The sequence below is a fragment of the Jaculus jaculus genome, chromosome 19 (genome assembly GCF_020740685.1).
Source record: "Jaculus jaculus isolate mJacJac1 chromosome 19, mJacJac1.mat.Y.cur, whole genome shotgun sequence".
Lineage (NCBI taxonomy): Eukaryota > Metazoa > Chordata > Mammalia > Rodentia > Dipodidae > Jaculus > Jaculus jaculus.
The window spans coordinates 61,112,811-61,128,732 of NC_059120.1; the positions used below are offsets into that span (position 1 = coordinate 61,112,811).

Here is a 15,922-nt window from a genome sequence, read left to right on the forward strand (position 1 = left end):
TGACTGCCAAAATATGCAAGACGCTTGCTTTAATCAGATTTACAAGAGCTTGAATCTTTCAGTAGTGTACAGACTAAGGAGCCTGACATTCCTCAGTGTGGGAGGTTATAATTTCCTTTGTGTTGCATGACTCCCTGTGAGTGTGCTTAGGATACCCAGCTGTTTGTAGATAGTTGAGTTCTGTTTGGTAAGCACACAGGTCACACTGGTACTAACAGTGACTTCTGGACTCATCCTCTACTTATTTAAGGAATCGTTGAGTTGGGTTTGGGAACAAGTAAGCTTGGTACATAAGCAAACAGATTAGACATGGCATGGTAAAAATACCTTATTTAGAATGTTCATTTGAATCTTTTCGTGTTTGGTAAGTGTTCCTTTATCTTAAAATTTCTTTGGTTTTGGGTAACGGCTTTTGTAGAAATTGCTTCTTATTTCTCATGTTAGTCAGTGCAAGATATCTATCATGTGAGGGCTCAGTTACGGAAGATGAAAGTTAACATTGGCCTGACAGGAGTGACATGAATGGGCCAGGTGGAGAAGTGCAGTGTGGAGTATGTGGAGGAGTTTTTCAAAGCATGACCTAAATCACTTTTCAGAAAAGTAGAATTGTTAAAGGACTGGAAGTTGCTATCATTCCAGCTACAACCAGAAACTGAAGCCCAGTAAGAGTAACTTGTTTGGGAATGCTATTAGCTAGTGGTAGCACCCAGACTGTAGCCCATCTCTGTTGGCTAACAGTTCATTGATTTTGGTTTTGCTTTACAGTTGACCAGTGAGGGGCCACCCTCAAGGACATAAATAGGGTCCAATTTTAAAATAAGGTAAATTGGGTAAATTTCAATCTTTTGAATTTCTGTAAAAAGAAAGTACAGATGTAATAATTAGAGATCATATAATGTGAGCTAGTGAATAAGTTTTTTGGTATACTAGCACTAAATAAAGGAGTCCAGTTTTTCACATGGGAAATTTAAAGTTGAAAATTATTAGCAGCATAAGGAAGTATATGAATTCAAGCAAAACACTCAAAATGTCTGCATTTTTTCAAGTTTTTAAAAATTATTAATATCAAAGTATAATTAATACTTCTCACTGTAGAAATATTTGCTATTTGATACCTTTTTTCTATTACACTATTGCATATGGAAGCAGATATCAAGTAACATTGCATATCACAGTTTGGGCTTAAAGTTCTAGTTGGGGAGGATTAAGTACAATAGTATCAGAATTATTTTTTTAAGGCTTGGCTACAGGTTAATGAAATGGAATAAGTCATTTAGCTAGCACTGAGACTAACCTTAGGTTATATCTTTCTTGAGCTATTAATTCTCTATAGCTAAAAGAAGAAAAAAATATTATTTGAGAATAATACATATTCTCCAGCTACATATTTCTGTTTTAGACTTGGGCCAAACATGCCAGTGAATGTCTGGTTTCTGAACTGCAGTCTGAACATCAAAGAATGTATTGTAGCACTGTGCTGCCCAGAAGCACAGCTGTCTATTTTATCAGTTTTCTCTTCCCTGTTTTGCTTTACAGCTGTTACATGCTACCCTCTTCATACTAAAATGCTTTGTGTCAAAAATAGCCAATTAGAAGGCCGAGACCATTTTTGCCATGAAACTTTGCACAGTCTTGGCATGGTCAAAGGAAAATACTTTCAAGTTAGTATGATTATTTTTTTATTTTCTAGCTACTTATAGTAGCACAGATATTTGAGGATTTTTGTTTTGTTTTAATTTTTTTTATAAGATTTTATTTTTATTTATTAGAGACTGAGAGAAGAGGGAAGAGAAAGAGTGAGAATGACATGCCAGGACCTCCAACCACTGCAAATGAACTCCAGACGCATGCGCCACCATGTGCATCTGTCTTACTTGGGACCTGGAGAATGAAACCGAGGTCCTTAGGCTTCAGAGGCATGTGCCTTAACTGCTAAGCCATCTCTCCAGCCCTGTTTTTTTTTGCTGTTGGTTTAAGTGAATTTTGTTTGATTATGTTTTGCTTCTATGGTGGTAACACTCAAGTTTAGTAGCTGGTCTTTAAAGACCCACTACAGTAAATTGTAACATCTGCTGACCCTCAGCTTCTGGAAGACACAACGTCTGTCTGATGGACCCTGGATCCCTTGCCACATTTTTTTAAAAAAAAAAGTGAAACTGACTTTCTTTGGACTAATGCAAATATTTGTTTTGTGTGTTCTGTGGACCTGATTTACCCCATTCCTGTGTGTTCTGTGGGCCTGCGTGACCCCATCAATGTGTGTTGGGTTTGTGTTAAAGCAGATGCCAAAGAGGAAGAGGATGCCTCTGGATCCCAGCCGAGGGTGCTGCCGAGGACTGACCTCTACCACCTCCAGAAGGTCAGGTCTCCTTTGCTCCCCACTGCCTTGAATGGTGCTTCCTTTTGTTCAGTCAGTACTCTAGATGAGCTTTGCCCTGAGGTTTCTGTTTTCAGCCAAGAACAGCAGCAGATTTAACTCACATTTCACATTATGAATTGTTTATCCCACTGTCATCCTCAGTTGTACACATACAATGTGCAGTTTACTAGATATTTGTGTAGAAACTGTTTCTATACCTTCAAAGAGCAAGACAAAAATAACTAGTATGGAAGGAATAGGAGAGGTGGCTTTAACTGTTAAGATGTTTGCCTGCAAAGCCTAACAACTCTGGGTTCAGTTAAAGCCAGATGCACAAATTGGCACATGCATATGGAGTTCTTTTGCTGTAGCAGGAGGCCTCGGTGTGCCCATTCTCAAGAGTATCTGTCTGTCTGTCACTCTCTGCTTACACCTAAATATGCTATTATTTAACTGGCATGGAGGGAAGTGTAAATGTGATTGCAGAAGAGTCTGATGATGTGTGTCATGTCCTAGTTCCTCAGTTTGTCAGACTCAGATTCAGAAGTGCTTCAATCATTGCTTTTAAACACTTTCTTGGATTTTTGTTTGTCTTGGGCAGAGGACCAGACCTGGGGTTTCTCCTACATTACCTTAGCACCCTACCTAACCTTTTCTGCATAGCAGAGCAGAGTTGAGCCACAGGATATCCAGGGTTCTTTTCCAGACAGTTCTTACTTTAGGCCTTTGTCAAAATAAAGAACCTTCTTTGTTTCATAGTAGCAAATTATTTTAGTTTTTGAGATTTGAGATTTTAGTTTGAATGAAGCACATGAAGTATGTTCTGTCAGTGTGACAAAGCATGTCGGTGTTCTCATCATTGTTGCTCCTCCTTCCTTTTTGTGTCCTCTGTCATGAATGAATTGGTGGGTTCTGCACAGAATGAGCAGTAATGTAACTGTCCTTGTCCTCCCTGAAAATTCACTTAGGTTTAAAACAAAACTCATTTTGGTATAGTTCTATATATGTTTTCTGTGTACGGAAAACATCAGCTGTCTCTCAACCTGAATAACATATCACTTTGAAAGTCTTTCTAACTTGAAATCACCAAAACACATGTTCTTTCATCTCTAGTCGTTAATGGAAACAAAGGAGTTAAGGAGAACCAAGAAGCAGAGCAGGTTTGAAGTACTTCGAGAAGCGGTGGTGAACTTCATTGACTGTCTGGTGAGGTGAGTCTTGTGGTTGAACAGTTTCATATTTGAGGCTTTTGTTTTTAAGAGGTCAATGTAATTCTGTTTTTTCAAATTATATGGCTGTAACTGCTGTCCACAGCTAGTCCACATCGCCAGATCACACGGGGCCATTCATATTCTTCTGTACATGTTAAAGTTTTTATTCATTTTCTGTTCTAATTAAGGTGTCTAAATAAATGACTTAGTTCATTCTTTTACTGTCAGTTCAAGAATGCATGTTTAGTGCTTGCTTGGGCAGCACATATACTCAAATTGGAATGACATAAAAGATAATCATGGCCCTTGCACAAGAATTCATATTTAAATTTTATCTTGGTTCAGGGCTGGAGAGATGGTTTAGTGGCTAAAGGCACTTGCTTGCAAATGTTACCTTAGTTCACTTGGCCAGGTAAAGAAATGTAGGGAGTTAGAAAGTATTTTTCCCGTTCATGATGACGAGGTGTTTGGTCACACTCTGACTGCCCTGCCTTGTGAGGAGGGAAGCCTAGAAGCACATGGTGCTCTAGCTGTGCTGCTCAGCTTCTGAAGATTTCAGTGTAACTAATTACCAGCATCAATCCATGGTGAGGTGTCTGTTCAATAAGCATAACCTCCAGCCTGCAGTTTTGGATGATCTCATTTTGAGGAAGCTAAGATCATTCTGTGGACTTCCCAAAAGCCAGCTTCATGTGACTATATAAAATCACCTATCTAAGCTACCTTTCAGGAACATGGACCTGTGCTACAGATAAAAATGGAAAGTATGCAAAAGAAAATTATAATTTATAATTAAGAGTCAAGAGTATGGTGGATCATGCCTATACTTTTGGCACTTGGGAGGTTGAGGCCTGCATTTGGACAGAATTTGTGATTTATGATACTTTTTTGTTGGTCAGCTGATATATGTCAGTGGAATGTAAGTACAGGCCTCCATTAGGATGTGTTTTGTCTCTGAGGGATATTCTATGAAGATATCTGAAGTGTCTTTGCCTTTGGATGTGCCTGGAATTCTAAATATTAAATGTAAAGACATTAAAGAAAAGGATAGGACAGGATTGCAAATGTGAGGCAATAATCTGAATTTTTTGATTGACACTCTGTCAAATGTGTTATCAGGTTTTCCTCAGTTGGCTTTTGTTTTTTGAAGTAGGGTCTCACTGTAGCCCAGGCTGGCCTCAAACTCATAGTGATCCTCCTGCCTCTGCCTCCTAAGTGCTGGGATTAAAGGCATATGCCATCATGCCTGGCTTCCACCTTATTTTTTTTTAATGCAAGGTTGGGGGGTTCAGAGGGAGAGAATTGGCATGCCAGGGCCTCTAACCACTGCATTCGAACTCCAGATGTGTGCGCCCCCTTTTGCACATGTGTGACAACGTGCACTTGTGTCACTATGTGCCTGGCTTATGTGAGACATAGAGATTTAAACGAGTTCTTAGGCTTCAAGCGCCTTAACCACTGAGCCATCTCTCTAGCCTCACCTTTTTTTTTTTTTCCCCCCAAGGTAGGGTCTCACTCTAGCCCAGGCTGACCTAGAATTCATTCTGTACTCCCAGGCTGGCCTCGAACTCACAGGAATCCTCCTGCCTCTGCCTCCTGAGTGCTGGGATTAAAGGTGTACACCACCACACCCAGCCTACACCATTTTTTGGGGGGAGCGGAGGACAGGTTCTCACACTGAACCTAGAGCTCATTAATTTGTCTAGAGTAATTAGCCAAGAGTCCTATGAATCCTCCTGTCTCTTCCATCCTAGTATCAGATTACAGGTAGGCCTTGCCACACCCTTGTTGGTCCAAACGCAGGTCCTCATGCATGCACACAACACTGTGTCTACTAAGCACCTATCTATTGGGCTAGCTTGTGTTTTTCTCTGAAGTAAATAACAATTCTGGTGTATAAAGAACTTCCATGAAAGATACGAACTAAGACACATTTTTGTGATCCACAGAAATTTTCTTTTTTTCAAGGTAAGGTCTCACTCTGGTCCCGGCTGACCTGGAATTAACTATTTAGTCTCAGAGTGGCCTTGAACTCATGGCAATTCTACCTCTGCCTCCAGAGTGCTGGGATTAAAGATGTGCGGCACCATGCCCGGCCACAAAAAAATTTTATAAGCTCTGTTTCAGAGCACAGTGTTTGTTGTAGTAGGGAATGCAGAGAGCTCTGCTTTCTGAGTTAGGCGCCCAGCAGCACTTTCCCAAGTTCTGCTGCAGAGATGTTGTGTATAGATGTAATATGCATACACTTGTTTCTAAAGGGTTAACTGAGAACTGAAATGTTTCTTGTACAGATGAAGTATTTAACAGATTACATGGATGAAATGAACTGTAAGAACCAGTGTATTGGTTGTTTCAAGTAAGCATTGTTGAGTTGTCTATAAAGGATGGACAAAATTCTGTGTTGAGTATAAGCCTGCACACATGTGCGAGTTGACAGTGGGCTTTGGCTGTTCGTTCCAGAGACCATCTCCTGCCTCCTGAGACGCAGCCCCTGCATGAGGTAGTGTACTTCTGCGGTGCCCGCATGCTTCGTGAGCATTTAAATGCTGCCCCACGCATGGCCCTCCACGCTGCTCTCCACAACCCTCATTACTATCTGAAGGTGAGAAGCAGACCCAGCCCTCTGATGGCTAAACTCTGGCCTGGACTTCACTGTTACTTAAAGTTCTATTTTCATGTTTTTTGGCTTTTTTTTTTTTTTTGAGCAGAAAGTTGGCAGCACCGGAAGAACAATTTAGATTATACAGGAATATTCTGCTGCAGTGAAAATACCAATCAGTAGTCAACTGAGGGTACATATTTTCACATATATAAAACTGCTTACTTTTCATGGGATAAATAGATCATGATGGGCTGGAGACATTGCTTAGTGGTTAAGGTGCTTGCCTGCAAAAGTCAAAGAACCCAGGTTTGATTCCTGAGGACCCACATAAGATATATGTATAAGGTGGCACATGCATCTGGAGTCAGTTTGCAGCAACTAAAAACCCTGGCACACCCATTCTTTCTCTCTCTCAAAAGAGAAAAAAAAAAATTAAATTAAATTTTAAAAAAACATCATGAGCACAAACTTGAGAATATAATGCTACTAACTCAAGGAAAATCAGTGTTTCCTACAGATATAATAAGATGGTCAATGGTCAGGTGATGTGTCCTAATGAAAGTACTTACTGATCCAAATGGTGGTTTCTCATGGGAAAAAAAAAGTGATTTGAGATTTCATCCTGCATTTTAAGTAACAAAATAATTTATCCTCAAAGTGCCTGCAGAGCTAAGTGTGGGGTTGGTTATCTAGCAGTCTGCTACATAACTTCTGAGGCAGTGCACTAGGCAGAGCCACCTACCTGGACCTGCTGTCACTAATTTCTACAAGGTGAAGACAATTTAGAATCTTTAAAATGCCCTTTTAAAAATTTTTTTTTATACATGTGTATAATATATGTTGATCTTACTCTCCTCCACTTACCCTCTTGTCTTCCTGCCCCTCCCATCAGTACCCTTCTTCCCAGTCAGTCCTTTCAAATTTGATTTATTTGGGTCATGCTTATGTGGGGCACAGGCATACCCCTGTTGCTTTGTGCATGTGGAGGTCAGAAGGCAACTTTCTTGGGTGCTTCTCATTTTCCAGGGTCTCTCAATATTATCTGCATCCCTTTCTTTCTGTGGGTGCCCTGGGATTACTGACTTGTGTGTGAGTCTGGGGATCTGAACTTAGATGCCCAAAGTTCACATCAAGTGCTCTATCCACTGAGCCATCTCCCCAGCCTCTTAAACACCCTTGAGACAGTAGGGTGAGTACATTGAGCATTCAGGAAGCTGAAGGTAGGTATGGAAGTAGGCAGACAGGCAGGCAGAACTTCTTTACCCAAACATATGTGAAATAATTTGGAAGAGTTGTGAATTATCAACTCACTTAAATTAGAGAAAACCTTTCACAAGACACACTGGAAGAGATTCCAAGCTGAGAATGGTGTGGCACATGCATATAATTCCAGCCCTAATGGGCCTGAGGCAAAAAGATCACTGAGTTCAAGGCCACCATGAACTTGTTAGACCTGTTTTGAAAAAAGAAGCAAAAGCACAGTGCTAAGGGTGGGGAGAATGCTCAGTGAGGTTGTAGGTAATTGTATGCAAAGCCTGACTGCCTAGGTTCAATTTCCTAGTACCCATGAAAGGTAGCACATGCATCTGGAGTTTGTATGCAGTGGCAAGAGGACCTGTCGTGCCCATTCTTTCTATAATAAAAATCTTTTTAAGGCCAGTGTGGTGGTGCATGCCTTTAATCCCATCACATGGGAGGCAGAGGTAAAAGGATCACTGTGAGTTTGAGGCCACCCTGAGATTACATAGTGAATTCCAGGTCAGCCTGAGCTAGAGTGAGACCCTACCTCAAAAAAAAAAAAAAAAAAAAGGAAAAGGAAAAATAAAAAGAAATAAAATTTAAAAACAATTTTTTAAAGCCAGGCATGATGGTGCACATGTTTAATCCCAGCACTTGGGAGGTAGAGGTAGGAGGATCACTGTGAGTTCAAGGCCACCCTGAGACTACATAATGAATTTCAGGTCAGCTTGGGTTAGAATGAAACCTTACCTTGAAAAACAAAAGAAAAAGAAAAACCATACAGAGCTCACAATGACTTCATTATAAACCCATGAGAAGTATCCTGAAGTACTAGTTTTCTGTTGGAAAGTAGTGAAGGCAAAAGAATGCTGGGTAGGAAGTTAAAAGTCAGTCATTGGTCATAATAGTGGTGATTAGGAACTTGATAATTTCATGTTCAGAGATTGAAAAATAGTTTTAATATACAAACTGCAAATTAAAACTCATATAGATTCTAACATCTTAGGTGTGATTTTTTTTTTTTAGTCATTGGGGGAAAGTACTGTGCATTTTGTTTATGTGATTTTGCATTTAATAGGAACCATGGGTTTCAAATAGGTTGAAAAAATACTGTAGCTGCTATAGGTTTTTAAATCCGTAGTGTGAACTGGAGAGATGCTCAGTGGGTAAGTGCTTGCATGCAAAACCTAACAACCAGGGTTCAATACCCCACATAAAGCCAGATGCACAAAGTGGCGCATGCATCCTGAGTTCATTTGCAGCAACTGGAAGCCCTTCTGTGCCATATTTAGGGAGAAAAAAAAAGATCTGTAACGCTAGGCAGATGTGGACTATATAGGGAATTTGAAGCCATCATGGGCTAATATATGAGACCTGCAATATTGGCAACAAAGTTTTTTCTCCAAAAGAGAACTTACACTCCTAGTGGTGGTATGTGCATAGTTAATAATACATTATCGTAGCTGCTAGTGACAAATGTTGGAAGTAGGTTTTTTTGCAATCAAATATTCCCTAAGAATTCTATAAACTTGTTATGTAATTAGAAATGCATTATGGTGGGCCTGGAAATGTAACTTATTGTCAGAGTGCCTGCCTAGCATACAAAAGGCCAAGTTTGATCCCCAGTACTGCATAAAAAGCAGGTGTGGTGGTTGGTGCTTGCCTGTAATTACCATACTTGGGTAGTGAGAGAATGATCAGAAGTTCTAAGCCATCCTTGGCTGCATAATGAGTTCAAGGGTAGCCTGAGCTTCATAAAAACCCTGCCAGGGGAAAAAAAGAAGTCTATTGTGATCTCAGGAAGTAATTTATAATTTAAGTGAAAATACTTGTGTTCTCTTCTGGAAACAGTTTTCTAGTGGTTAGGATTATGACCAAGTCCTAAGCCTAAATAAGAGCTGTGTGTGACTAAATGAAGGAAGCTAAGAGTCTGCTTACTAAACCTGGTGAGGAGGGCCCTAAGCACTTGGCTTGCTGCCCTTTCAGAATGAAGCACTGGAAGGTGAGGAAGGCTGCATCCCGCACACTGCTCCTGACATCTGCATTGCCTATAAGCTGCACCTGGAGTGTGGCCGGCTGATCAACCTGGTGGACTGGTCAGAGGTAGGTCAGGGACAGAACAGCAAGCGGGGCATTGTTTAACTACCTGTAGTGGCCTTAATAGATCTGGCACTTCTGAACAGAGTTTTGTTTGGAAAGCAGAAGCTGCTTGTACTTCAGATGTTCCTCGGGAAGCAGCAGCTCAGCGGTCTTCACTCCCACCTTTGCTCTACTCGTGCACTGCTCGGCCAGTCAGCCCTGTGTCCGTGACGTCAACGGGGCCTGTGAGCTGACCTACTAGCACTAAGCCATTGAAGGCCAGTTCTCATGGCATGCTGCAAAATGAACACAGTGCTCACTGACACTTCCTTCCTTGCAGGAAAGCACAAACTGGAGTAACGGCACATTTATCAGTCAAGAACAAGGAATGGCAAGGCAGTGGATAACCCAGTGCTAGTCCTAAACAAAGTCATTGAAAAGGCTACAGAGACTTCCATTAACTCTGTTGAAGGCCGAATTTGACTGATAGGCCCACTCAAAACATATCTAATTGGCTGCTTCCAAGAAAAGTCTGCTTTTTCTTGGAGGGAGAAAGACTTGACAGTAAAGGAGGCAGGACTTTCTTTGCTGTTTCAATGGTTTTTTAATATATATATATTTTTTTATTTAAGAGCAACGGGGTGGGGGGATAGATAGATACAGAATGGGAGCGGAGTGCCAGGGCCTCCAGCCATTCCAAATGAACTCCAGATGCATGCACCTTGTGCATCTGGCTTACATGGGCCCTGGGGAATCAAGCCTCGAACTGCGGTTCTTAAGCCATCCCTCCAGCCCGTGCTATTTCAATTTTGACCTTGTGATTTTTTTTGTATGTTTGTTTGTTTCTTACTTCTCTGAAGCAACATACTCAGGAGCAATTGCATCGTCTTTTAATGGGTGACTGATTAAAACAATCTGTAATTTTGAGAATTTGAATTGTGTCAGCTTCCTGTAGCAGCAGGTTTAAACCCTGCTTAATTTCAGAATCCCAAGGATAACAAAAGGTATTTGCAACTAAAAATGCTTATTTTCCTGTCTTCTGTGCACAAAAGGCATTCGCAACAGTTGTGACAGCTGCAGAAAAAACAGATGTAAACTCTGCCACCTCAGAAGAGATGAATGAAATCATCCAGTATCCTTTAACCCAGTTGTACATTGTCTAAGTAGAGAATACAAGTTCACAGTTTGAGCTGGAGTGTAGCATGTGAACCTTTGTGTTCAGTCCTTAGTACCAAACAATACTTAATCTATGGGCTGGAGAGATTGCTTAGTGGCTAAGGTGCTTACATGCCAAGCCTAACGGCCTGAGTTCAATTCCCAAGTACCCACATAAGGCCAGTAGCACAGTGGCCCATGCATCTGGAGTACATTTGCAACGGCTGAGGCCCTGGCGTGCACATTCTCTCTCTCTTCTATCTCTACTCCAAATAAGTGAATTTTAAAAAATATTTTATCTATCTAAATCTACATTTAGAGAGTTAAAGTTGTGTTACATACTAATATTACCTGTATCATTCCAGAGCAACCTAAAGATATTCTGAATTTAATCTAAAATGAAATCAAACCTAATTTGTTACAAATTTGTATTCCAAAGTTATCCAATAATGAAGTTGTTATTATTGGATTCTGAACTCTTCTAATGTACTTTGAGAAGCTAGAGAGGGGCAGAGTTGTTTCACTATATGAAAATGAAGATGTAGTCAAGTGTTCTGTACTTTGTTTTTTTCCTGGTTTTTCAAAGTAGGGTCTCACTGTAGCTCAGGCTGCCCTTGAACTCAATGATCCTTTTACTTCCACCATCAGTGCTGGAAAAAAAGATGTGTGTCACCATGCCCTCCTTATTTTTCATTTTTGGGACAGGATCTCATGTAACATGGGTTAGCCTCAAACTCTGTGTGTAGCTGAAGATAGCTTTGAACACCTAGTGTCCTACCTCTGCCTCCCAGTTCTGAGATTGTAAGCATATGGTATATAAGCTCAACTACTTTTGTGTCTCTAAAAAAAAAATTTTAAACCAGGCGTGGTGGCGCATACCTTTAATCCCAGCACTGGGGGGGGGGGGAGGCAGAGGTAGAAGGATCACTGTGAGTTCAAGGTCAGTCTGAGCTAGAGCGGGACCCTGCCTCAAAAAACCAAAATAAATAAATAAATAAAAATATTTTATCTATTTAAGAGAGAGGGAGAGAGAGAAACAGGCAGAGACAGAGTATGGGTGTACCAGCGTCTCCTGCCACTACAGGCAAACTCTAGACACATGCACCACTTTGCACTTGGCTTTTTTACTGGGGAATCAAACTTGGGCCATCATGCTTTGCAGGCAAGTACCTTTAACTGCTGAGCCATCTTTCCACCCTCCATTTGTGTCATATTAACAGTATATTATTACATCTAATTGAATACTATGTATTCCAGCCACTCTTCAGTTTACCAGCTGTTATTTCAACACTGAAGTTTTAGCCTTTCTGTCAAAATTTTCTTTAGCTAGCGTTTCCAGTGCTCGCTTTATCCGAGCTGTTTCTGAACTAGAACTCCTGGGCTTTATAAAACCCACCAAACAGAAGACTGACCATGTGGCAAGGCTGACTTGGGGAGGCTGCTAAAGAGCCAGTGAATGAAAGTAGAACTGCATCTAGCTTCTGCCACAGGAGACCTGTGGTGAGCATGTGATCCTCTTGAATGCTTAACCACAAGTTCGCCGCTGACCCCAAACAGGCACCTTGAGTGACTAAATCCTTTTACACATTATCATTGTGGTTTTCACAATGTCATTACTAAGTTATGAGTAATTAATTCTTGAAAAAGTACATGTATTAGTATATAACTGAATTAAATTTCTTTATTCAGAGTGACCTGTCATTGCTATAGCAACATTTATTTCTCTTTTCCCAATTTCTTGCACTAACATACTTCACCTTAGTGTCTTAATGTAACATGAATGCTTGCAGATTTGTTTCTTTCCACTGCTGTAAAGGTTCTAAACTTTCTCTGCCTCATTTGCTTATTTTATTTATGAGCGAGAGAGCGAGCAAGTGTGCCAGGTCCCCTAGCCACTGCAAATGAACTCCAGATGCATGTGCCACTGTGAGCATGTCTTATATGGGTTCTGGAGAATCCAGCCTGGGTCCTAAGGCTTCATAGGCAAGTGCCTTAACCATTAACCATCTCTCCAGCCCTCATTTTCTTTTTCAAATAAATTATTTTATTTATGTGCAAGCAGAGTGAGAGAAATGGGTGCACCAGGGCCTCTAGCTGCTGCAGACCAAGTCCAGAAGTATGCATCACTCTTGTGCATCCAGTTACACATGGAGACTGGGGAATTGAACCCTGGTTGTCAGACTCTACAGGCAAATGCACCAACTTGCTGAGTCATCTCTACAGCCCTCATGAACTTTTTTTTTTTTTTTTACGTAGGGTCTCATGGTAGCCCAGGCTGATTTGGAACTCCCTTCTGTATGTAGTCCCATGCTGGCCTCAAACTCACAGCGATCCTCCTACCTCTGCCTCTAGTGCCGAGATTAAAGGTGTGCACCGCCACACTCTGTTCTTCCCCATTTTCTTTAGTCTTGCAACTTACAAGGCCACAAGCTTGCATTACACTTAATGGCAGTAAATACCCAACTTCTAGATGAGTAATGGAGACTTAAAGCTAAGAAGGCCTTTATAAGTCATACCCCAAGCTTTAAAAACTCAAAAGAAAGGCTTGTGGGTGAAATGACATCAAGATCTCTTCATGACAAGAACTTCGCAGGACACTGAAAGCTCATTATTTTATGTTGCATGCCAACAAGAAGTGTAGGATTTCTAACTCACCACAGTTGCCATACAGATGTGGATGAGAGAAAGAGCTAAACAGAAAACCTTGTCAGCACAGCTTAGTGAGTGGAGATTGCAGGGGGCACTCGCACGTGTGTATGCACCTCCCTCTGAAACAGGAAAGGAGATCGAGTAAGATTTAACACGGCTTAAAGCTCTGGCAACATGACAGGCTTAGGTGGCATAATCTTAACTTTAAATACATAAAAACACTAAATGAGACGTATCACAAAAGCAAAGCATCAAAAATGTTGCCATGGCTACAAGAAGGGGAAACTCCAAGGTGCCGGATCAGCTCTTTTAAAAAACGGCCACAGTAGCATTAATGATTTAAATCTTAACATCTTCATCTAAGAGATGCCAAAACATCTGACTCAACAGAAGTGAATACCTGTACATATGCACATAGAACACTCAGCTTGAAAGCTAAGGAACTGATGACGACAGGTAGCTGGACAAGTACAAGCTCAGATCTCTTTGTCAAAGCACAGCCAATTCCAGGGATCCCTGAAAGGCCATCTGGCAAGACAACACAGTGCGATTCCTTGAGTTTCACAGCAGATTACCACCATATTCTTCGGCCTTCTAGCTGTTCTCCCGTTGAATAATGTCTTCACCCATGTTTCACAATGGTTATTAAGTCTTGGTTAACAATGTGTAGACGTTTTAAGGATTTCAACCTGTTGCCTTGTTTGTTGGGGTGTTTTCATGTGTCTGTGTGTGAGAGCATGTGGAGGCATGTGTTCCTCAGGGGCATTCTACCTTATTCAGACAGGCTTTCTAGCTTAATATATCCTAGTTCACTGGTGAGCTTAGAATTCACTTTGCCTCCAGTGCTGGGGATCTTTCCAGCCCGTTTTCATCTTTCAGGCAGTTGACCAGTGGGAAAATTTTCCACTACTTTGTTGTTAGTGTTCGAATGTTGAGTTCATAAGGACATCACCACTATGTATAGGCTTTCCTAAAGCTTTGAGATGATATAAACACCAAATAAAACTCTTCTCCCCAGGTTGGCATTGTACTTGCCATGTAGCCCAGGCTGACCTCAAGCTCATGATACTCCTGTCTGTGCTCCCCAAGTGTTGGGATTATATGCATGTATTACCAGGCCCAGATTAGATGCTTCATTGACAGCATAGCACCTCAGGCACATAAAGTACAGTGGTCCTCGTGTTCTGAAGAAGGGCAAATATTCATTTGTGTTCAGCACTGGCTTCCCATTTCTTCATTTTCCTGGCACCTAGCTGTATTCATGCAGTCTCAGTGCATATGCTCAAAACTACAGTGATCTCCTCAATTTCTGAAGATCAGGTAAACGTGGCACAATGGAAATGAAATATCCCAAAAAGACATTGTCAAAAGTGCCACCAGAGATAAAGCAGATGGTGAAGCCCCAAGGTGCCAGAACTAGTCATACTAAATAGCCAAAAGCCTGGGATATTCAAGGCATGAAGTTAGTGGTAACTACTAGTGGACCCTATAAAATGCCAATTCAATGCTCTTAATCCAGTTGCAAAGTTTCAACCAGAATTGCCTATTTTTGGGGTCTTCAGTTTCATTTTTTCCTTCGTTTAATGAAATACCAATCTGAAACCTGAACTGAATTTGCTGTTTATTCAAATGGTGAATATATACCATGTTTTAGGTACTTCTTAGATATGTGCACATGTGTAAAGTAGAACAGTTAAATTATAGGGTAAAAAGTATGTTGCATTGCAATTGTACACAGTGGTCATAATAAGCTCACTGAAATGACTCAGGCCAAACCTCAGAAGTGGTGAAAGAATTACCCACAAAAGTGTACAGTGACACACTAGGGAGGTAACAGCTGCCAACAGAAGCCTTCAGGGCAGGAATATGCTAGCCACAGAGCAATGCCAGAGGTTAGGCAGCAATAGGAAGTGAATGAGGTGTGCAGGTCAGTTCCGAAAAAATCTCGGACCCTTAAGTGGCACTGGCTACTGTGGCAATACAGGAAGATACAGTACAGGTGAAGCAAAACACTTAGGTGTGACCACTGAAGTAATCCGAAATGTGCCAGATGCACAAAGTGGCACCTGCATCTGAAGTTCCTTTGCAGTGGCAGGAGGCCCTGGAGTGACTACCTTCCTTCCCTCCGCCTGCAGATAAATAATCCACATGATCAGTATCTCAATATAGGGTGGACCAATATTATTAGGACATGAGATGCCTAAGACATTTTTCTTACTGGGGCTTGCTGTGGTTTAAGTTTCCCCCACAGGCCCATTGTGAAAGCTTGATCCCCAGGGTAGTAATGCAACCTGGGGGTGTTAGTGAGGTTCTTAGGTGATGAGATCGTAGCCTTATTAGATACCACACATGTTACAACAAATAGGAGATCACCAAATGAATATAAAAAGTGGTAAGAGGCTCAAGGGCAGGTTTTGGGGTATGCCTACACATAATCAATGCTAAGGAAATGAAGATGGGCCAGCAATAAAGACAAGATTGCCCAATAAGGAATTTGAAGGTCAAATGGATTTAACAATGTAGAAGTCTTGGGTATCTCATGGATTACTGAAGACATTGCCCCAGCTGCATGTAACCATATCATCACATTGCACTCAAACTCAAGTTTCACCTACCAATGAAAACATC

At 41.1% G+C, this 15,922-nt stretch overlaps 1 protein-coding gene across 6 annotated transcripts in view; it reads left to right on the top strand.

Annotated features, from left to right (window-relative positions):
- Window positions 1–15,922, top strand: part of Orc3 (origin recognition complex subunit 3) — a 56,591-nt gene that overhangs the window by 36,720 nt on the left and 3,949 nt on the right. For 2 of the 6 annotated variants that reach the window (XM_045138064.1, XM_045138066.1), the window contains exons 15-20: window positions 2,280–2,359; window positions 3,473–3,570; window positions 6,031–6,172; window positions 9,398–9,514; window positions 10,543–10,622; window positions 13,659–13,976. In XM_045138064.1, coding sequence (XP_044993999.1) covers window positions 2,280–2,359; window positions 3,473–3,570; window positions 6,031–6,172; window positions 9,398–9,514; window positions 10,543–10,622; window positions 13,659–13,911 — 770 coding nt within the window. In that variant the 3' untranslated portion in view covers window positions 13,912–13,976. Of the gene's footprint in view, window positions 1–2,279; window positions 2,360–3,472; window positions 3,571–6,030; window positions 6,173–9,397; window positions 9,515–10,542; window positions 10,623–11,984; window positions 12,340–13,658; window positions 13,977–15,922 lie in introns of those variants that run through there. The other 4 variants (XM_045138065.1, XM_004667300.2, XM_004667301.2 and 1 more) reach the window with 4 other exon arrangements.